Source organism: Mycteria americana, chromosome Z (assembly GCF_035582795.1).
Source record: "Mycteria americana isolate JAX WOST 10 ecotype Jacksonville Zoo and Gardens chromosome Z, USCA_MyAme_1.0, whole genome shotgun sequence".
Taxonomy (NCBI): domain Eukaryota; kingdom Metazoa; phylum Chordata; class Aves; order Ciconiiformes; family Ciconiidae; genus Mycteria; species Mycteria americana.
This window is the reverse complement of record NC_134396.1, coordinates 24,190,935-24,214,776: the sequence shown is the minus strand read 5'-3', so window position 1 is coordinate 24,214,776 and position 23,842 is coordinate 24,190,935. Positions and strand designations below refer to the sequence as shown.

Genomic DNA, 23,842 nt, shown 5'->3' with positions numbered 1-23,842 from the left:
TGTAAGAAAACCACAGTATGTAGGCTGATCCCTTTGATCAGGAAGAGCAATACCTTCATAATAGTTGTTGCAATAGGTATGGATTGCATTTGGACAGAGTTGTGCGTATGTGTTGATTCAAAGGTGCACAATGCAATCCTGTGCTTAATTCTCTCATTTAAACAAAGTGAGGTAGAAAGTCATGTGTCAGGATCCCCTGCACCAGGAACAGCCTCCCGTAGTTCTCTAACTATACTGTAAGTCCAGAACATCTTGAAAAGTGGTGCAAAGTGACCATATTTCACTTACTTATCTCACAGGAAGTCCAGTTCTGTATTTTCAATACAACAGTGCTGTTTTATTTTGTCCTTTCTTTCTGTCAGTGCAATAAAATCCAGTTTAGCCTGGTTTAAAATATATTTTCTGCAAAATAACTACTTTTAAAAGCAAACATTAAGGAATTGCAAATAACATACACTTAGTTAAAAGGACAATTTGATAATTTAATTAATGCTGGCAAAATAATTCATGCTGCTATGAGATACAAGGCTTTCAGACCTGATATAGTATACAGTGTGCCACATTTCCTGCTAACTCAAACCAGATAGAAAATGGTGCTTTCTCTTTCTCATGGTAATTTTATTCCTTGGCCTCCTTGCTTCTTGTTTTTCTGTTTCTATTCTTTTTTTTTGGTAGTATTGGCTAGAATAATACAGTTTCTTGCCAACGCTGGGCTTTTTTGTATGTTGGGGGAGAAAAGATCAACAAATGGACCTTCTGTATTGATTTCCAGCAGAACTGCGAGGAAGTAATCCAAAACATATCCTTCTTGCATCTGTTTGTAGAGGTCTGGGGGTGGTGAAGAAGTCTGACTTTAGAATATAATAACAGGTTTTTTAAAAATGATAATTTAAGAACATGTAATCATTTTCCGTGGTGGAGCTGATAAATAAAATACTCAAACTAAAATGACTGTTCTGTTATAGAATATATTTCATTGTCTTATTTTTACTGTTAGAAATATATCAGTATGTTATAGGATTCATAGCTACTATATGAGCAACTCCTTTAAGAAACAAAACTGCTAGATGAGAATGTAAAACAGTCCTTCTTATAATCTCTTCCAGCATCTAAAGCAAAAAGGGACATATCTTTCCATCTAGGGATACATTTTTTTTATCATCTTCCCATACAGTTGTTAACAATGAGGCAGAATAGCTGATCTTTTCCTAGACTTTGATTATGGGGCAGCACCAAGCTATATTTGATTCATCTGTTTGCTGAACTTACCAGTTACTGGAGAATACTGAAAGCATTTTCATAGTGCACCCTGAGAAAGGGGCACTTTATTTCTGAGATTAAATTTTGAGCCCATGAAATCATATTCCAGTTAGGGACCTATTTTCAAAGTAAATTGATTTCAAACATGAGTTAAATTTACTTTCAGGTTTTAAAGATGCCTCTGACCTTCTGCCAGATACCGGGCTTTAGCACTGTGTTTTCATGTTTTAAGCAGTTATTCTCTTGTTGCTATGTTAAAGACCCATTCAAACAGAACAGGATTGAATTACAGTCTTTATTGTGCAGCTGAACCGGCAAGTGTTCAAGAAACAGAACAGTTACTAGGAGATCTGAGAAATCATAATTCACAGTAGCCCTAAAGCCTTTCTAGAGTCTGCCTCTGCCAACACTAGCAAGTTCCAGATGAAAAACCTCAGAGCCACTGTTTTCTTAATGCCAGCTCCTCAGCCCTGCCACCCCACCCTAGTTAATCTGGCCCAGAAACTGATATGCTTCTTTCTTAATTATCTCAGGCACTTGTGCATTACCAGTGTGCACCACTTTTTAAAAGTGTGATGGTGATTTGGCCTATTTTAAGCTGATGTAAGGGCAGCGTGAAAAACATTGGTGTCCTAAAGCAAGCTGAAGCATAACGTTCAAACCCAAGGAAACTGATGGTGGCAGTACCACTGCGTTCAGCTGTACAGTTGTACTTAGCATCTTTAAATGTAGCTGAACTTTACAGTTGAGCAGTGGAATGTAGAGTACTCAGGGGCAGCTCTTCCATTAGAGAAATCCACTCCAGTGGAGCTCATTACCACCACATCTTTACCACTAATCACTTTGGTAATGTCTTTATTTTCTTTGTGCTGAACACAGAAAGACAGAAGCAGTCCAAATGCCAGCAACAAGGTGGTCATAATAACCACAGAAAAGGATGGTGCTGTAGCCCCCAGGGAGATGGGGACTGGCTAAAAAGCATCACAAGTGCCACTGTTACATCTCAGATTATAGGTCACATTGCAGTCCCTCTGTCTTCACCCCCCAAAATGCCTTCATCAGAATGTCTTCTTCCTTCATCGACAGTTAAGTAATGCACAGAACAGATTTATGTAATAAAATTATTTTAATTTTAAGCATTTATAAAGTAGCATCTCAGTGTACAGCCAATAATCTCTTTGTTTGCCAAATGCATATCCCACTGTGATAAGGTGTATAATTGGGTTTAACAATGGAATTACACTAATATGTCTGTGGATTCTCTTATCAGCAACTTAATAGATAAACAGTAGCTGTTCTGTTCGTTAGCACTGATACTACGGAATTGCCCACAAAGTAGCTCCATGCTGGGAGTGGGAGAATCGCTTATCAACAGCCTACTTCATCCTTACTGTTAAAAAATGTTATTATTAGAGTTGTTAAAAGAGTAAATGTGTTCATTGTATTTATTTAGTGATTAAGGGTCCGTAGCCAGAACTGGGACCTCACTGAGATGTTACTCAAACACAGTTTGTTTAGATTTCTATTTAAAGTAAGACATGATAAGAGAGTATAACAAATGATAGAGAGAATAGGATTACAGGCAAGAAAGGATAAGGGTTCTGGTGTATTTCTGTGTCTGACCTGCTCTCTCCTGTAGAACATTATACTTTTTGTGGATTTTAATGCACTTTGTGATTTAAGGGGAAGCATAGGGAGTAGAAGTCCTTCTGGGCTAAATGACTAGAAACTAAATGTCTATTAAGTTTCTAATTCACAACCAGACCTTATGACTCAGCTGACCCCTTCCATTTCCATGGTTGTTCTGTAATTACACAGGTAGTTCATAACTTTCAGCAATCCATGGTAAATCCCTGGTCCTATGAAATTCAATTTCAAAGCCAACTTCAAGGCATATTATTAGGTTTAAGGTATTATGAGATGGAAGCTGAAAAATTATGACAAATATATTGAGATTAATCTTAGGTTGTAAATAAAAAGATTAGTTCATCATAATGAATTAAACTAGTGCTTTCAGAAATTGAACAGATGACTAAAAGACAAAAGAGAACATTGTCATATTGTCTGTTTGCCCATAAAAATACTGGACCCTGTCCTGCCTTAAAGACTACAGGACTAAAGCCCAAGATATACTCACTTAAGTGTGAAGCTAAATATACTGCCACTTAGGTTTGCAGATGGCTTATAATGAAGATACGGTGTGTCTGTATTTCTAAATTGTCAGTTCAAAGCTATCAAAGCCTTAAATGTATTTTGAGTAATCAAGAGGAAAGGTGCATAAAGTTAGCTCATTTTTCCTGATCTTTGCCACCTATTAAAAAGTACACTGTAACAGACTTAAGACAAATATATGTAGGTTAATTTTTATGGCTAAAATTAAATCAAAAAAGGATTAAAGAAACAGAAATATGTGCAATAAGACAAAGCACATTAAATATGCTTTGACTTAATCAACTAATTGTTTTATAATAAACCAAATACTTCTTTATGGCTCTGTAAGGAAGATTGTGGCAGAGCCTTGGACACATCAGCAGGCTCTAATTGCCAGGAGAAGCCTGTAACCCTCTTTCTCAGTAACACCGCTCTGCAATCTCTTCCCCTTGCTGAGTGCTTGACTGCTTTTATTTAAGGTCAGCTCACTTTCTCTTGCAGAGAGGCTGGCCCTTGCTACTCCCTGGCAGGTTATCTGCCATTTCTTCCTCCAAATGTCTGTTATTAGTGCCTCAAAATTGTATCTCCACTTTTTAATAAAATAAATGCAAATTCTAGAAAGTTCTTTTGTAGGTCTCACAGTCAAGTTGACCTAAATAAATTGATCGGAATCTTTTTGAGTGTAAGAGCTTAATAAAGACCCACAATAAAGGTTAGCAATAAATTATTCTCCTCTGTCTCTCTGAAAAAAAAAAAAAAAGCTGCATTTGGAAGGAGAGATCAGGTTTACTTCAATAGGATTTGCCAAAATAGATTATAATTAGAAAACTCACAACGACTAATTTGATAGCAAATTTCAGTTGCCTTCTAAAAAGTATTTACAAATCTTCTGTTAAACTTCCTGATTCTCTGGTGTCTGAATTTCTACATATATTCATTTCTGCATTACAGTAAAGGGAGATATGTTTCTATTTTTAACCAATTTCTGACAATTAGAATCCTATATGAAACTTTGTAACACAATGCTGGCAAGTCTGTGTCCACAGTTAAAACTTGTTAAATTTATTGAGATTTACATACACCTAAACACTGTAGATCATCTCATCTATTAAAACAAAGTTCCAAAAAATATTCAGGTTGAAGTCCTTTCTAGCTTCCTGTCAGTAATTTGTTACGTTTCATTAGAATAAAAACCATATGAAATTACTTTCATTTCAGTTTTGAAAAAAGCAATTCAATACTAAAAGGTCAAAATCAATCCTGATTGATACATTTGCAAGAGACTTCACAGTGCTTTGCTTTGCTTTGCACTCTAAAAGTGCACTTCGTACTCTAAAAGTGTTCATACTCTGATAGTTGTGGAAAATCTGTTAGAATCTTATTATTTAGCTGTGAGAATGTGTGTGTGGATGTCAGATATACCGCAAAGCTGCAATTCTGCACTAGAACAATACCAGAGGAATGCATGTAGGACTGGGAATCATGAGTTAGAATTCTGGCTTTGCCATTTGCTATTGCCTGGTCTTGGCTAAGCCATTTTTCTGTCTCTAGTTTCCTCTATTTAAAATGTACACCAAAAAAATTTGTATTCACCTTTATTACATATTATTATTTTACAAAATTTTGACTCATAAAGTCCTATGGGATTGTGAAGTGTTATTGCAGGCTATACCAATGCAGACTATGTCACTGTTTACAATACCACAACTTCAACCATCTTGCTTATTTACCGTTCTAAGATGTGGAATAAGTGGAAAAAACACAGTGGGTTTCCACCCAATCCATACATTTGGAGCATGATACATATCCAGTAATACCTTGGGAAGGTATATGAAAACAATGAGAGTTAGGGAGCTAAATTTATAGTTTTAGTACAGATGGTACAGCTACTGTTGTCAGAATGAATTTTTCAGTTACCTCTAAAAAAAGTAGACAAGGCAATACTGAAAACACTGGATATAGAATTAAGAAGACATTGTAGAACTCTTACAGTAATGTAATCTACCAACAAACAGATTACTTAGGGTTCATATTGGAGGTTCATTTAGCTCAGTGTCCTTCTGAACAGAAAATTTCATAGAAACAAATGTTTTATTCTCACCCAAAGTATTTCTATCCCATTCCCATGTTCCTGATGCTCCTCCCAGCAGCAATTTTTCCTGGCATAAATTCCTCTTACAGAACAGAATCACCAGCAGTTATATAGAGTAACTGAGGTTAGAAGAGACCTCCAGAAATCATGTAGTCAGCTCTGCTGCTCAAAGCAGGGTGAACTTGAACATGTTACTCATCACTTGTGAGGCACATCATCACTTTTTGTCTAATTCATTGCTGATCTTGAGATCCATCTGATCATCAGGAACAAATCTTAAAGTTCTTGTTTTCATCTACTGCAAGAACTGGGTTTTGTGCTGCATCCAGATTACACTTTGTAAAGTCCAGTTTCAAAAACATTGAGCTATACCTGTTAATTATTAGAGTCATTTAAATGATAGATAATTGGAAAAATTAGTACTGTCCAGATATTGAAATGCTTCTAGATACTTTGTCAGATGGTCCCTGAAAGCATAGCTAGTTGTTACCATCTCAATAACATGGTGTTGGAAAAAAAAAATTATAGCAAAGGCACCTCAGTGTGACACGGTGAAATATTAATTTCTCTACTCTTGAGTCAAACCCATCGAATAGCTTTAAGGCTTATCTTAAGAGTGAAGCTCAATCATCAGCAAAGATTGCCTAACTTTGTAAATACAGAACATATTTGTTTATAATGTTAACAGTCAACATATGATAGTGGTTAATACTAGTTTTAACACTAATGTATTAGTACAACTAACAGTCTAGTATTTAGTATGACCTTATTCAAGATAATTACATAATTATGAAGAAAATATTAAATTAATTTTAGACAGAAAATGTGGAGCTGCCAGTAAAGGAAGCAGCAAAGGTCAGACTGTACAGGTCTTCTAAAACTTTGAAGTACATATCCCCTATTTCTAAGTAGCAGCTTTATATATAGAAGCTCAGACTGAAAACAAAGCAAACTCATAATTAATAACTAATTAACTACTTTCTGTCTTTCTAAGCTATCAAAAAAATGAAGTTGAAACTGCATTGAGAGGTCCTGCAAATTCTGCAGTAAAGCTGCAGCTTTTAGAATTCAGAACACGTGACTTTCTAAATACAAATGTAAGTACCCCACATGCATGGATAGCTATATTGTGTGTTTTTTCTGCGTTTCTTCTCATAAAAAAGTAATTCAATATGCAGTTACTTAGATAACTTAGACAGTAACATGGTGTCTACTGAGGAGCTAAAGCTTCAAACAACAGGCAATAGATTTAATTTCTGTTGTGTATCAGTGCATACCTGTTATCTTACAAATACAGCCCAGGGCACCATTTCAGTTAGTCTACCTTATTTTCAGCTCCCTGTACAACTGTAGAATAACCTGGGGCCAGAGGTGAGCATAGGGATAAAAGAATTTTTTTAAACATACCTTTATGACTTCTTTGAACTGTGATTTGCATTAATTTGGGAAATTATTGGTACTTTCATGAAAGGGCTTTGGGACCAATACAGAGATTTCAGGACATTGTCCTCTGCTCAGCTATGTGAGACGTACAGATTTTTAGCTAGGGTTAGTGTAGTTAACTCTTCTATTTATTAATTTTCTAGAGGGAGGAAGGAATGCACATAGAATCATGGTATTCCTTCTGTGCTTCATTTTCAAACTTTTTCTTTATCACTCTCCATTTTATACCTTTTAGCTAATTTTTTTCTCATGTATCTTTCTGCTTTCCATACTGTGTCTTTCTGTTCTCATCTATTCTCTTTCTCTATATTTTTGTCTCCAATTTCAATCCCTTTTCTAAACTTTGTCACCCCTTTTTTCAGGTACTTCTCATACTCAGTCTCTGTAAAACACCTTAGAATCCCTTTATCAACAAACTGGCAGTGAAGATACATTAAACAACATTTTAGTTTTTAGTTAGTGCTAATCACTTCAGTTACTTGCATTGACAACAGTTAGGCTTGAAGCCCGCTGGACCAACAACATGACTAGAATACTGGCAATCTAGTTGCTTTCTCTTTGTAAATATCTTTATGAGAAAGCAGTGCAAATGTCAGTTTTGCTGGTGTAGTGCATAACAGGACAGTCTTACTGTTACAGAACATATCATGCCTGTGAGCCACAACTTCAATGTCTATGAGAGAAAAATCTATTTGTTACAGGAATTAATTATTCTCACAGTAATTTGCATAACTTGTGGAATTTAGGTAACGCTTGTAGCTAGGTATATTAGATCTTTTAGTTTTTAACACTGTTAGAATACCTAATGTACATTCTGATTTCTTCAATAAAATGGTAGTTTAGTCATTACTTTTAATAGCTGTGATGGGGAGTGGAAGGGATCCTCACAGAACTGATCAGCCTTCAATAGAAAGAGATGTGCTTACTGTATTTCCTGAGATCGTTCAAATATTGAGAAGACTATTATTGCAAAAAAAACTATTATGGCAGAAACAAACAGGTAAAATGACAGTAGCTTTTAAATTCACCTGATAATCATATTGAAATTACTTTTTATTTTCCAAATGAACCCTTGTTCTCCTTATACAGTTTTCTGCTTTGAAATAGCTCATGTGTTTTGATTTGAATTTTCTGGAGATCAAGAGGGAATCTTTCACTTGTTATGACATTTTTTCTGACACTGAATGTATTTTCCCTTGAGCTCAAGCCTGCATGTACTCATGAAAACATTGTGCTTTGGGATGAAATCAATAGGATTTATTTTGTGTGGTTTTATGTGGTTCTGTATGGTTGTGTAGATTGTATTGAATACTTTTGCTCTTTGGATTAAATATTCTGTAAATTCTAAGACACTGAAGCTGCCTTTGAATCATAGAATCACAATATGATTTACGTTGGAAGGAACCACTGGAGATCATTTTGCCAAACCACCTGCTCAAAGCAGGCTTGCCTTCAGCATTCGATGAGGTTGCACAGGGCCTTGTCCAGTTGACTTTTGAAAAACTCCAAAGATGGACACTTCATATAATCACAAAACCTCTTCCAATTCCTACATACCCGAATCATTTTTTTCTCTTCTTTACAGGCAGTCAAAATTTCCCTTGCTGCAACTTGTAACTGCTGGCTATTGTCCTTCTGCTGTGCACCTCTAAGCAAGTTTAGTTCCATCTTCGCTACAATCCCCGTTCAGCTAGGCAAAGAGTCATCCTTCTCATCTCCAGGCTAAACAACCCCTGCTGCCCTAGCCTCGCCTCCTCAAATGCTCCATCCTCCTAACCATCCTCGTGCCTCTGCTCAGCCTTGCTCCACTATGTTCTGGAAAGCCCAGAACTGAACACAGTAGTACAGATACAGCCTTGCAAATGCCAAATAGAGGGGAAAGGTTTCTTTCCTTGACCTGCTTGGCTGCCCACTTCAGTCACTCCAGACACAGCAGATCTAGGCCCTATATCAGTTGGAAAAAAATATCAGGGTTTGGAAAAAGAAAGAAATTTTTTCTTTTCAGCTGCTGAGAACTTTTTTGTAGCTTGCTGATGTGATAAAATTTGGATGCAAGGTTACTACCGTTCACCTGAGGTCCACGAGATGGTGCTAGAGAAGGAGGGCTTCAATGAACTGTATGTTAACATAAGGGCTGTATGTTAACAGCTGCTGTCTTTCGTCCTCGGTGCTAGTTAGCCCATGTAATTTGCCAGAAGCAATGAAGAGAAGAGCTGGTAGTGAATCTGCTCCTCTGCAGCTATTCATATATACAAGGAATATGAGGAGTCGTATTTAAAACACATAAATGTCAGAGCAATTTAGCCTGCCTATGATTTCTTTGGTTAGACAAATGACCGACAAATAGAAACAAAACCAAGATTACATTAAAAAAATCTCTGTTTATACACACCTTCTACTTGAAAATTCATGCCACGTATGTCTAAAAGAAGCAACACTCAAGACAGAATACTCTTCTGTCTAAATCAGTGGGGAACTACGAGATACATGTATATTATTGTATCTAATGTAATGGCAACATCATCACATCATCCTATCTAAGAAAAAACAGCCCTTGACTTCAGACTGTGAGTGACTGGAAGGGTGAGAACTTCACACCAGGGAAGAGGCATAAACGAATCTTTGTCTATTGATGTGTTGTGTTACTAAAGATCCTTAATAGAAACTGCGTGATTTGGGTTACTTACAAGTTTTTAGTACTGTTGCAATTGCACTAATGCTAGATTGTTATATTTTGTTTAGACTGTAAAAGCATTTATTAGACTAACAATTTCTAATTCTAATTTCTAGTTCTTTTGGCTACCCATAAGGAAGGTCTTACGTAACACAGTGCATACTCAGCACATATTTCAGGGGTAGCAAGGCTGGCTGCCTGTCTCTTGCTTTAACATATAACAATTGTTCCTAAACTCACACTTTAATGCAGTCATTCTTTTACCAGTCTTCAGTGTTTTTTACTGTAATTTTTTTTTTTTTTTTTTAGTGTAAATGACTATTCCCTTCTCCATGATTGAAAGAACTCTGGTTTCCTGAAAAATTAGCACATAGTTCCTAAGAAGATATGGTCCCCTCTTTTACATATGTTATTTTGGTTAGCTTTTGTCAGATTAACTAGTATAAGGATCACATTCTTTATAGTTGTTGACGTTCTTCTCACAAGTTTTATTCTAACAAGTCACAAATATGGTCAAAGTACTAGGAGTTATATATATGAAGAATACTTGCATTAAATTGTTTTGCAGCAAACAGAACCTGGTATTTTCTTTAAGGCACAGCTTTTGAAGAGGAGAAAAATAAAAGCAAAGCATTTGTAATAGTATTTTAATAATTATCACATCTGCTAAGTAAAAGTTAAACAATATCAGTACTGTTTTGAAAATAAACTGCAAAGTAGTAATTATATTTCATATTCAACTGTTAGACACATTGGATAAATGTTTTTTGTATTGTAAAGTGTTAGAGGCTATATTTTTCTAAAAGACTCACTGGCTTTCATTTTCTATTTTTAATAAAATTTCTACATGCTTTCCACCTCACAAAATAAAAACTTATCTGCCACTCATGAGACACTCAGATTAGTGGGAATTCGAAAATGTCAGTTTGAAGAGTTTGTATGAGCAAAGTAAGAATCCACGAAAGATTAGGATGCAGAAATTGTTAAGTTGTATTCCGATGTACATTTATAGTTACAAAGCTGGCTGAATTTATTGTGTTTTCTGAGAAAAAATGTCAAATGACATTACTATCTTATATGTCAAATCTGAAACTTTACAAAATTACCTTTGCTGCTTTCCATAAGGGCTTTTGTCCCTTAAATTGTTAAAAAAGTCTTATTTTTAAGGTAGATGGTAAAAGTATAAAATTCTGCATATAACCATCATTTAAGTTTTAACTATAAAATAGATTCAAAATTCCCTGAGGCCCACATCACTTTTTTGCTGACATCAGCACTGCTGATTTCATTAGTATGCTTTGTACAAGCTTTATGATGAGTTGTCATAATTTCATCAACTTACCATCTAGAGAGCATGTTCTGTAATTTAGTAAGGTGATCACATTGCCAATAATAAATGTATGCCTATGAAGTGTTAGTGTATCAGTTAGTGAAATTATTGTACCTGATACATAATTGAATTTATTTCTTGTGCAACATAATAGATAATGCTAAAATAATTTAATTCTAGTGTAATGTATGCTGAAGTCAATATCTAGAGTTTGGGGTTTTTTTCTTCCCGCTGACTTCATTGAACTCCTAACAGATCCAGAAGTTCTAAGTATCATTTAGGGAATACTCAAAAGCTCTCTTCTGTTCAGTCAGCATTGGAAGCAACAGAATGATTTTCACTATTTGAAGAACACAAGAAGCCCAGCAGTGAAACTCCACACTGCTAGTAGGGGAGAAAAAAGAAATCTTTTAAGGTCTCACAGACCTTTGAGCTTTGGTCTACTATAGATTATTGTAATGTGCCTTATTGTAATGTGCATTGGTGTGATTGACTGATGTTAGAATTCCTATTTCAGGTAAGCATTGTTTATTATATTTACAAAGAACAATTCCTGCAAGTGCTGTGTAGCTTGTAGGTTGTTCCACTGCAACTAACCCACAACCTCTTGGCATAGATGCATAATGTCTATCATTTACACACATACATTCCCAAATGACTTGCATCAAAGAAAATTGCCACTAAATCACAGTGGGACTCCACGTACAGCAGTGGAGAACCAGATCTTTAACACCTAGTGATCCTGTGTACACTTTTTGTTTGTCTCCTCTTGTATTTCAAACGTTTTGTGCCTTGCAGGGTATGGTCTATGGACATTTAAGTGTCAGCATCTTCCATTTCACACTCACTGACCTTGTTGCTAAAAGGCAGGTACTCTTACTGCTCCTCCCGTGTACCCCACATAAGCACCTAGTGTTTATTTTATTCAGTCATTTTGAACATTTAATTATTTTTCACATGTTGTTCTGCACTCTGCTTTGCAGCTGAACACATGATCGCATTTCCCACTATGATTCAGAGATGGAAGCCAATATGTCAGAGCAATTTTCTGCTGGCGCTCACAGGCATCTGTTAAGCCCCGTCAGTTCAATGTGCCTCTCTCCCTCTGCCTGCACGTTGTGCGTCTTATGCTCTGTGTACCTTTTCTTAGAGAGCTGCCGTGCTGGATAGATGCTGAAATTGCATAATGGAATATATGGGCTGACTTGAAGCTACAGGGGCAGAGAGATCTTCTGTCTAACCTTCAGCCTCTTCCTTTGTTCTCAGTTAGACCTGAGACACTTTTTCCACTTCTTTCCCCAAGTCAGTCAGTCAGTCATTCAGGACATGCACATATGCATTAAATAACTTCTAAATGTTTTCTTCTCAAGTTCAAGTGAGCCGATAAGAGACATTTTTTAAAAAATAAAAAAGTTTACCATGTGAAGAACTAACTGTGCTTTGTATTTCGTATCCACGTATGCTTCCTTCTTTTTCCCCTGTCTTCGAAATATCCCCTTTGTATTTTTCCCCTTCCAGAAGAATTCAGCTCCTTAAAACCGTAATTGTGCAGGTAAGACACAAAAAGATTGATCAGTTAGTATGTTTTTCAAACTTAGCCTTTCTCTTTTCCTATTCAAAGTACAGAAATAAAGGATGTTACTCAGGCAAAATGGTGACTCAAGAAATTACAAAAAAAGTAAAAATTAAGCCAAAATGGAAATTAGTTGATCTCAATCTTCCTTCTTTTCTGTTAGCTTATTATAGGAGCTGTATGGACACTTAGGCCACTGAAAGGTAGACAAGTTAGTTTTCCTGTAAATATGATACCCTGAAGTAAAAATTTTTGTCCTCATTGGGTTCTTTGTTTTCCGGCTTGCGAATATCAAGTGAGTCGTCATTCACATACAGGTAGTAACTTGTATCTTCATAGCATTGGAACTGCACTGAATCTCCTTGGTAATGCATGATGAAAAAGTGATTATCTTCACTCAGCTATGAAAATACACAAAGTAAAGAACATATGTTATATTTCTAAAGCCTTTCTGTAGTGTTTCATGTGACAAAAATTCATGTATGTTGCTGGCTTGTTATATTTTGAATGCTTTTCTCCAGTGACGTATATTTACCAATTTTTAGATAAAACTTTGGCAACAACTAATCATTTTGGGACAGATTCTGTGATAACTATGAATAAAATAATACCTGTCTCCCTCAAAGGACCGAGTATTTCCAGACCCATAGCTGCATTCCTTTGCTTCACAAAAAGACCAGCACAGTTTTCCTCTGCAGTATATATACCTGTTATTGGGATAATTTAGGATTTTCATCTGGTCATTTTCTTACCACAGACCTACCCTGTCAACTGCCACTAGCAACAAAATGTCAATCCACAGTTTTTCTTGCCTCTTTTGGAGTACAATTGAATGTTACAGTACCAATTACTCTTAAACAACTGTTCTACTACCTACGATTCTTCTGTACTTCCCCAGTTTCCAATACACATTTTAAGATCCATCTTTGGAAGAATGGCTATCATCAGAGCAGCCCCTCTGTGTGTGTGGACGTGTTTGGGCTCTCTCTCTAGGCACCTCAGGATGAGGATGGAGAAATAGTTACCAGAAAACACCACGCCAGAGAGAGGAAGGGTATGTGCTGAGAAGCAGCCTCTGAAACCATAAGCCCTGGAGACCAATAGCCCTGTTACACTGGCAAAAACTGGTAAGCTCAGGGTACCACGGTGCTGCTGAACCTCCAGCACACACTGGCACCCGTGACGGATCATGTAACCCACACCACGTCCAAGAAGGCAGCGGCTGCTCCAGGTAGACAAAGACTACAGGGCAGTATATGTAAGCACACCTGCTGAAACGAGGGAGCCCGTGTGTGACTGTGCACAGCTGCCTGCAGACCTCTGCAGTGTGGGTACGAGCCCCTGCTCCTGAGCGTGTGCACTGAATGAGGCAGTAACTGAGAAGACTGTGTGAACGGTTATCTGCTGCTAATAGTAAGAGCTTAATTAATAAAAGTTTGAGATTTGTGTTTCCCCCAACTCAACCTCTTGTCAGGGAGCAGGGAATTTATAATATCCTTTGAGGAAGACTGAGATGGTAAATGAATGCATCATAATCAAATTATTTCATCTTCCCTTTTGAGTGATCTGTTTGAACACTCTCATCCTACCCACAAGACAGTTCTATAAATCTGACCAGTCTGGTGTATTATCATTGTGCACAATGCTTAAGGGGACCTCTAAAATGAAACTGAATGCTTGGGGAAAGCAGGAGGATATTAAAGGGTCCCAGCTATGTTGGAGATTACAGCATTGGCAATAACCACCTTTCCATGGAGGGAGGATTGTGTCCTCTCAGCCCATATGACAACAGGGGACGGAAAGAAGATATCCTGCAGTTATTGCAGAGTACATGAAAGAAACTTGAGCAGACACCTCCTGTATTAGCAAAGCTATAATGGGAAGCAGCTAATACATTTTGTCTTGATCAAGCCAGTGTAACAGCAGAGTATCTGCAGCTTCAATCGAAAAATTCTGTTTTAAAAAATACTATTAAGAAAGTTGAAGACAATTTGTCTTTAGGAAAGAAATATCTTCTAGGGACTCAAAAAGGTAATAAGGAAATACAAATGGAATAAGAGAATCTGGTGGCTTCGGTAAAAAAAGAAGAAAGAAAACCTGCAGAAGCAAGCAGAGGGATTAATGTGTACAATGCAGAAATTCACCCTAGAGCAAGGGAGACTCCAATGGGATCTGGTAAATGTGAAGCCAAAATCAGATGCTTGCAAAAGCAGGTTGAGATGCAAAAGTTAAAAATACCTGCTGTATCTGCATGAAATGATGGAAAATTATGTGGAGAGCCATCACAGGAAGATGATTTGGGGAATGATACTGTGTGACTGGGGGAAGAAAGAGGAGCTGGAAGTAGAAGCATATCCAAACACTGCTAGGGCTGGGAGTTGCAGCAGGTCATTGAAGAACAAGGTGTTTTGCAAGAAATCATGACACAGATAGTTTTCTGTTATGGCATGTTAAGAAGGCTGATGAGAAAACCTGGAGAATATGGTGGACTACTTGCCAGATAAAGTTAATCCTAAGGAGAGCTCCTATGGCAGCAGGCATGTCTGAGAGAACATTTGCAAGTTCCAGGAAAAAAACAACTGGTTTTCAGTTACAGATCTGACTGTTTCTTTGCCATTGCATTAAATGAAGAACCAGTTTGCAGGTTAGGTTTCACATTTAGTGACAAAAAAATACACCTTTACTTACATCCCACAGGTGATCCACAATGCACTTGTGATAGCATATGTATGCATATGTATGCTCATGTTAGAAAAATGCTACAAATGTTGTCTCCATAGGTTAAAGAAAAAACCATTGTCTTATGGAATAATATGTCAGTGATGGCAGCTACAGAGAAAGGCATGAGAGAGCAGTATCCAAGTTTTAAAATAAATAGACTCAAAATGATTTCAAGTCATTTTGAATAAGGCACAATGAGCATAACCCCAGGCTAAGTTCAACTGCTGCACTCTAAACCAGGAAGCAGCTAAAAGATAAGAAGGAATGGATATGAAGGCCAACTGAAACAGAACAAATCATCTTGCATTGTCATGACATGTTACAAAAAGGAGTATAGGGCACATCACAATCTATGTTTTGCCTCAGATGAAATGAGGAAATGAGCACATGATCAAAACCTGCATGAGTCACACACTGATAATAAGCGAACTAGTAAAACTGAGTTCCCACCTCAATTGCATCAAAGAAGCTATGGACCTTGGAAAGTATTAAAAATTAATTATATGGCACTTTTGATTTGTGACTAGAACAGGGTTGATGACACACCAGTGTTTTGGCTATTGCTGAGCAATGCATGCACAGCATCAAGACCTTCTCTTCTTCCCACTCTGCCCCAGTGAGTAGGCTGGGAGTGGGCAAGAGGCTGGGAGGGGACACAGCTGGGACAGCTGTCCCAGACTAGCCAAAGGGCTACTCCATGCCATATAATGTCATGATCAGCCATAAAGACTGGCGTAGAGGAAGAAGAGGGTGGGGTTTTTTTTGCTTCCAGGGTGGCTGTTGCTCAGAGACTGGCTGGGCATTGACCTCCTTATGGGAGGAGATGACTAAGTACTTTTGCATCACTTGGGGTTTTTTTCTGACCTTCACATATTATACTGTCTTTATCTTGACTCACAAGTTTTCTCACTTTTGCTCTTGCTATTCTCTGCCCTGTCCCACTCGTGGGGAGTGGGATTGAGTGAGTGGCTGTGTGGGGCTTGGCTGCTGGCTGGGGCCAACACACCTCAATGCTTTTTTTCTCACAGTTGGTCCTGTCCTGACAGATAGTAGGGCTGTGCTTCCATCCCTGGGGCATTCAGTTCCAGGTATATTGGATATGCCTCCACATGAAAGCAAACTGTGGCCTGCACTCTGCTGCCAAAGGGATCAAGAAAAATGCTTCGGCAATATCAGTTGTAGCATACGCTCTGCCACATTTGACTCCCATTCGTATGGGAGCTGTGGGACACCTGATACAGCAGCACTCAATGGTGGCATGACTTTGTTCAGGCCAGATTAGTCCACTGTTAACTTCCACCCTCCATCAGACTTTCACACTGGCCATATGGGACTACTGAAGGGTGAATGAACCTTGCCGATCACTCCTTGGCTCTCCAATAGATGAATCAACTTATGGAGCCAAAAATCCCCTCAAGCTGCATGCTGGGCACCAAAAAGGACTGTGATGGGTTGACCCCAGCCAGCAGCCAAGCACAGTAAACATGGCATTGTCATTACTGACAAGGTCAAAAGTTCTGAACCAAGGTAATTCTGTGGACCTCACCTGCCAGATTTTGCCTGTTTTGGAGCTTCATTTTCTTTATTTTGGCCTATTTAACTGGAGTAAAGAGTAAGTCCCACAATAAGATCTTTCATGACTGCATAGCTAACCTCTGACTTAATCTGTCTCTGTCTTGTTTAGCTGCTTCTAACTACTCAGCAAAGCAGAGAGGACCCTAGAATAAAAACTGTTACAGCTCTTAATGGAGCTTTGAGAGTTGCAGCCCTTCAGATCTCAGTCCATCCAGGCTGAGGAATTCTAGTAAAAGTTTTGGTAAAATGCTGTCCAGTTATAATAACCTAGTAACCCTGCATTATCCCCCAAAGGACGACAACTTGAAGAGGAGCAGCCAGATCTAGTAACAGAATTGTTGACTTCAGTAACCTTTTAAGCAAATGTGTTAAGTCAAGAAGGAATTTAGGGGGGGTATCAACTGAGAAAGGAAAGAGAAAGGAAGGTTTGAAACTGAGGGAAAACTGAGTGCTACTAGTACTTAATAAGAGCTGAGAGGATTAAGTATATATATGCAAAGGTCTGAGGGTGGTAATGTATCGTGAATAGTAAAATATTATTGTTGAACCAGACAGAAATAACACTGAAGGGAGATACTACAGATATGTACTGAAGGAGATGCGTCCTCCTCTGATAACCAATATATAATCAGTAAACCATGCCCTTCTGCAAGAATAAAAAAGACATAGTAAAAATTTGTACATAATTAATGAAAATGGTAAAATGAGAACATTAAAACCTATACATACACGAAACAGCACAGAATGTGATGAACTCTCCTTGGAATTCCCCCCTCTCCTATTTGTTCACCCTGTACTTCCTCCTCCTACGATCTGTTTAGCTGCCTGTGTCCCAACGATACAGGCCCAGCTCTGATACTACATGGCTGCATAATTGTGGTCCAGACTTCTACGGAAACTGCTAATTTATGAGATAGCCTGCAAGATCAGAAGGGCATGAAACAATAGCTGTCTAGTTGAGCATTCCGGGTCAAATCAAGCCATTAATGTCAACAGTGAATGCTAAGTAAAATTCATTTCAACATTATAACCATATGCTGTTTTTTTCAGAAATGACTGGGATTAACACTTTCCTGTGCATGGGCTACATCAGGTGACGAAGTTTGTAAACGTAATCTTACTTGTGCTAAAAGAGACCATATTGGCTAATGGGAGAATTATATATAAGGGGTGGGAAACATCCCGTTGTGTCAACATGTTGTGAGGAGATAGTTGGGAAAAGCTTTTCTGTGGTGAAGCTAAAGGAAAATACTCTTCCGTATCTCTTAGTTCATCCTGTGGTGTGGTTAACTGCATTTGCTTGTATGATATTATTATGATAAGCATGCTCTATTATAGAGTTAAAATAATTACAGTTATAAGTAAATATAAGCCTGCTCCTGCGTGAACCGCTGGGCTTGGCCTCTCCACTGCTGCTCCAGCTGGGCGACCGCGAGAGCGTGCACTGCGTGAGGCAGTAACTGCATGTACGATGCAGTTTTCCACTCTTACCAGCATAGTGTTCCAATAAATACTGGTTGTGATCTGTATTACCTTCCTGACTTAATCCCCTATCAGAATAAATCGTTATTATAAACTGTTATTTGCTGTTACAAGGTGTTATTGTTTTATTGTCATAACAACAGTCTAATTAACAAAAGGTGTTTTAATAAATACTGATTGTGAACTGTGTCTCCATATGCCTTGGTTACAGAAATGGCAATTTACAAAACTATATGCAACTCTTCCTGCTGGTGTAACAGCAGGCTCCACAGATTCTCATGTTTTTGGTAATTCTACTGGCAGTCTTCCAATAAAAAAAGGAAAATGCCTGTCTTTAAGACTTACTGTTAAAAGTTAGCAGACTAAATATCACATTGCAGCACCACATAGCTGTGTCGGTGGCCATGAGAAGTATTTCTCCATCTCAGTCAACTACTCCCACACATATGCATCCTAAGGACAGTGGAGGCTTAATTCATCACACCAGAAATTATTTCATGGTCAGTGCACTCATTCCAGAAGGTTTATTAAGAATCTCATGATTCAGACTTGACAATGGTTTTGCCTCGTGGCCTAACTGGATGTGGTTCAAGTGCAGGCTGATGATTTTTCCTCACACAAATGAATAACTTTTTTTTTTCTTCTACGTCAAGGTATCAGCAAGAAACCATGACGAGTAGATCACTATCTGTCTTGTTAGGCAATGAATGGGTTCTCAGAATGAATTTTTCATTTTAATTATTTGTTCTGAAACCCGGAGTGATGAATAGGTCTCCACAGGCAACTGTAACAGCTCTTCTTTCCAGCTGTCCCCCAAAACTTGCAGCCATCAAGACACTAATTCTTTCCCTATGAACAGCTCCACAGAAAAAGGCATATCTTTTTCTATAAAAAAGTGTATGAAATACATTTTAGAAGAATGCAATATGACTGTGATAGTTTACATCATACAAGGAGGGGACTAGAAGTTGCCTTATAAATTTCCTAAGCTTGGAAGGACCTACTTGGATTCTCCAGGCCCAGTATGCAGGAGATTTGTTCATTAATTATTAAAAAAAAATTAATAGTACTGTAGCTCATACCTTTCAAAGACAATTCAGAATTACTTCAAACAAGAAACTTCTTGTAATTTCAAATTACCAGAACTCCTTTCTGATTTAGGAGAAATGTTAGCCATGTTAGAAATATTAGGCTGGGAATTTTAGGTTTTCAGTGTTTCACATTAGCTATTATGAAGTTCTGAAAGCTACCTCATCCCAGATAGCTTTAATTTTTCTCACTGAAATTGGAAAGATTGTCTTTTCAATCCCTCTGAATAGTAAATCCACTGGAGTACAACCCTAGCAATTATTATTAGTTACATTTCCTTAGTTTTTCATTTCCTCTAGGTTAGAATGTCTGTCTAAGATATCTTATAGAACAACCAAAGTAGTTTCCTTCCTGTGTTCACAAAGGTTTATCATTTCTGTCTAGAGAAGAGCCAACAAAATCAAGCTTTGGTCACAAAAACATGTTAAGAAATCACCTGGCTACCCGTATTTCTATACACAATGCATTACTCCTGATTTATAACCATCTGCCGATACAGAATTCAGTCTGAAGTACTTCAGGGACTGCTTACTTTTAATTTCTTATTTATATTAAATTATATATAGATATCTTTTATGGTTTTATTACCTTCCAGAAGTTTTTGACTGATAGAGTCCCTATTTCTTAAAAAACATCATTAATCTTGTAATCTGACTCTTCTAGATCTGCTCATCCAGACACTCATCCAGATTTTCTAGATCTTGTCTAAGAATTTGTACCAGGTGAAAACTACTTTGTATCTCACTGCATTTTATATAAGCATAATAATACAGAAAACATCTCCATCTTTCATGTTTTAATTGAAAGTCAGATATTTTGCCTGTAGACTGAAGGATGTACTCATACACACAAGTCAAGTCAAAAGTATGGAAAAGTTCTTATTTTCCTTTTTGTGAGGAAAATACTAAAAATCAGCTGAAGCAGGAAAGTAAACAATTAGTCATTTAATGAGTAACAGTAGGATGCGTTTAGCTGCACTTTTTTTACATCTATGTTTGCATGCACACTCTCTCTCACACACATTTTTATTTGGTTGATCATAATTATGTACCTGTTTGAAGTCAGGATCTTCATGGTTGCATGTTTTCATGTCGCATCTTTCCACTGAAGGATAATCTGGCTCTGAACAGGATGCTTTTAAGACCTGTGTTTATGACCACACAGATTGGTAATTTTGTCTTCATATTTTGCTCTTTTAATCCACCAAATGTATATTAATTCTAAAGAAAACTATCTTTTTTTATAAAGTCCATTAATGATTACATTCAAATTATCCAAGATGAATAAACTGATAAGTTCTCAAAACACTTCCATGAATATATTCCTCTTCTACCATTTGCAATGCAAAATGAATTGGGTTGAAAGCAGATACCAAAGACAGTCCTTCAAACTGTTTAATGCCCAGATTCTATTTTGCAATGCAGCCAAGACTGAACCATGTTGTAACAGAATATCAAAACTGTATCACAGATAAAGAGCCTTGTCATCTTCCATATCAGAATTCCTGTTGAGATTAAGAGAATTCTTAGTATTTTGCTGAAAAAAGAAAGGTCAATAATCTTTCCAAGGTTTTTACATATTTGGGAGACATGTCTTATGTCTAAATATGTCTTACCTCATTTTCAGATAAGAACTGCTTTTAATCATGTCAAGAAACATAATCTGGTATAACCTGGTACTTTAATATAGGTGATTTGGAAGTAAAATCCATTAGGGCTCAACACTCAGTTCTTTCCCTGATTTGGTGGAACACCTTTCAAACAATTAATGTATGAAAAGGTAATCTCTGAACCAGAAAAATCCTTTTAAAATAGTTGCTCTTTCAAGGACAGAAAGGAAAATCCTAGTGGGATAACAGCCTATAAATATGATTAATGTATCTTGCAACATACATTTCCCCAGATAATTTCAGGAAATAGATTTTATGGAAAGTCATCTGTGAATTAAAAACAAATGAAAAACATCAAAGACAATTTGAGGAAGCATTTGGCGATTTACACCATCATGCATGGCCAATGTTAGATGAAGGGTCATTCTTTATCTCAACATAACCTGTGTAAACAGAGCTTCTTGGACCTTTGCCCTGGTTTAGAGGGTAAACTCCAACATAACGTTCTTCCTCAGACAGACTTTAGTAAAGTTATAACCCTCCAATCAGGAAAACTATCCTTGCCTGCTCTTCCTACCATAAACAAACCTTCACAAGACTGGAGAAAATGAGAATGCTCTGACAACAGATGGTAAATGTTTAAAACAGGATACCACATTCAGCTGTATTTTCTCTTCATCACATTCCTTATCTTGTAATTCGGGTTGATTGGGAGAAAATAATTCCCCTCTTAAACTCATCTCTTTCTAAAGCAGCATTCCTGCTTCTTCCTCCCCTTTTATTTCCTGCATGTTTTCTGGTTAAGAAGCCCCTCTCCCTCCCCAGAGACTGGAACCCAACATCCCCAGCTGTCTTCTAGTGACAGTAGTCAACTACCTAACCCAATGATTTTTGCTATAACTTACTTTAAACATTTCCCCATACAGAACAGAGGGAGGTAGTCAGAAGTTGTGAAATGTGGAAGGTGGTAAGTAAAGGAAAATGAATTTGAAAAAGTCTGTGCAGAAATTGTCCTATAGTAAGAAAGAGTACCCACAAATTACAAAGGAAATAAACAACTTCTTACCTTCAGAGAGAGCTGCTTCTTACCCTTGCACAACAGGACAAATTCATTAAGCTTTGATCTCTGTGTGAGGATCACCAAATTTTTAGAATCTGTTTTACATAGAGGAGAATATTGTAATAAAATGTGTATCACTGTAAAATGAAGCATAGCTGAAAATATTTTGTAGAGAGACAACATTCAGGTTCACTTTATATCGATAGGCATAGGAATAGAAATAAATATAACCACTCTTGATACCATTCTCTTCTGTAAAGTATTTAAAGTCTATGGCTTTATGACGCTTTAAATTTGCCCTATATATACTTCATTTCTCTATATTTATAGTTAATGTATGGAATAGCAGTTATACATTAATATATATAATATGAACGACAAAGGTATATGTATTAGTACTTAATGCATACATGTAATATACATGTTTATGTAATATACCTGACTACTGACTACTAATGCTTCTGTGGAAGTCTTCTGAAGGAATTTTGTCTGAGCCAGCTACAGCATGAAAATGGCATAAAAATCCTTGCTAAAAATTAAGACACGCTCCAGCCTAGTGTGTTTTACTGAGTTTACATATGTATTCAGATAAATGTAGTAGAATGTAGAAGGTCAAAAATTCTGCCATTTTTATTATTTTTTGTGTCATCAGTTTAGATTGCGTTAGCTGCAATTGTCCAACTTCAGCTGTAGCATGTAAGAGGCACATCAGCAGGCAAGAGAGCTTTCATATCCAAGTCAAGAGTGTCCTGACTTAGAGGCAAGAGTGGCAACAAAAGAGGGATGCAGGAGTCCAGCCAGTTGACCAGGGGCATACGTAAATATGAGTTACATCCTAACTATACCTGGCTTTCTCTGTCTATAGAGTTTATTGCGACTTGCTTATACATTGTTTAATCTGAGTAAATCCGAAGGAGTCTAACCTTCCCTATCACCTCTGAAAAACGTGACAAGTGGTCTATCAGGCAGACAGTGAATAGCAAGGAAAGTAAGGTACTGATTTCACATGTGATACTTCCACTCTCTAATGGCCTTTGGATGAATTACCTAGCCTCTCTGGTTACTAAAACCTTACCAGAGTCTAAGGGGCAATTTTACAAACTCATGCAAAGAAAATGCTTTGAAATTAACTAAATACAAGGAACCACTTCTTGCTTGGGTGTCCCTGAAATGCAAAGCATTGGGATTTGGGAGGGTATCAATATTTTTTACTGTTACCTAGAAATTCTCATTTGGCCATTGTTCAAGGTGCAGTCCCGGACCAGACTGGTATTTGCTCTCATCTATTACAGCAGCCGTTTATGGTTGAAATTGGAATACATTTCTCTTCTACTGGAATACCTGGAACTAATATATGTTTGATTTTCCCAATCATTTCTTATACTTACAATATGAAAGTTCCAAAAATGTGTCTCCTCTTTCTTCATATCCATTTATTTTTGTTTTTCCTCTCCTGCTACAACAGGTCTTTGCTAGTTAAGACCCATATGCCAGCAATAGAGCACATACACTTTTCTTTAAAAAAAATTGGATTTTCTAGCTTGTATACATTCTATTTCCTCATACACATTTTTCTTCAGTCCAAGCCATTACTCATAACTTGCTAAAGCAAATTTTGTGACTTCAAAGATTTCTTCTTATGGAACACAGAAAAGCTCTTTCATTTTTAGAATTGTCCAGCAAGTGGACCTAAATGAAAATCTGGTATAATATGTTACTTCTAATGTCAAGTCTATGTATAAAACATTACTAACTTCTTTTCCTACTGTCCTGGTTTCAGCTG

The 23,842-nt window shown here is 37.2% G+C and overlaps 2 protein-coding genes across 9 annotated transcripts in view; one reads left to right on the top strand and one right to left on the bottom strand.

Annotated features, from left to right (window-relative positions):
• BRD10 (bromodomain containing 10) overlaps nt 1–23,842 on the top strand; it is a 189,949-nt gene that overhangs the window by 85,896 nt on the left and 80,211 nt on the right. The window lies entirely within an intron of this gene.
• The window catches only part of LOC142422064 (uncharacterized), a 33,553-nt gene that overhangs the window by 822 nt on the left and 8,889 nt on the right, over nt 1–23,842 (bottom strand). For 2 of the 8 annotated variants that reach the window (XM_075527432.1, XM_075527433.1), the window contains exons 5-7: nt 22,066–22,154; nt 20,442–20,534; nt 12,429–12,924 (exon numbers count right to left, since the gene is read on the bottom strand). In XM_075527432.1, the coding sequence (XP_075383547.1) occupies nt 12,736–12,924; nt 20,442–20,534; nt 22,066–22,154 (371 nt within the window). In that variant the 3' untranslated portion in view covers nt 12,429–12,735. Of the gene's footprint in view, nt 1–5; nt 12,925–17,557; nt 17,738–18,810; nt 19,187–20,441; nt 20,535–22,065; nt 22,155–23,842 lie in introns of those variants that run through there. The other 6 variants (XM_075527439.1, XM_075527437.1, XM_075527436.1 and 3 more) reach the window with 5 other exon arrangements.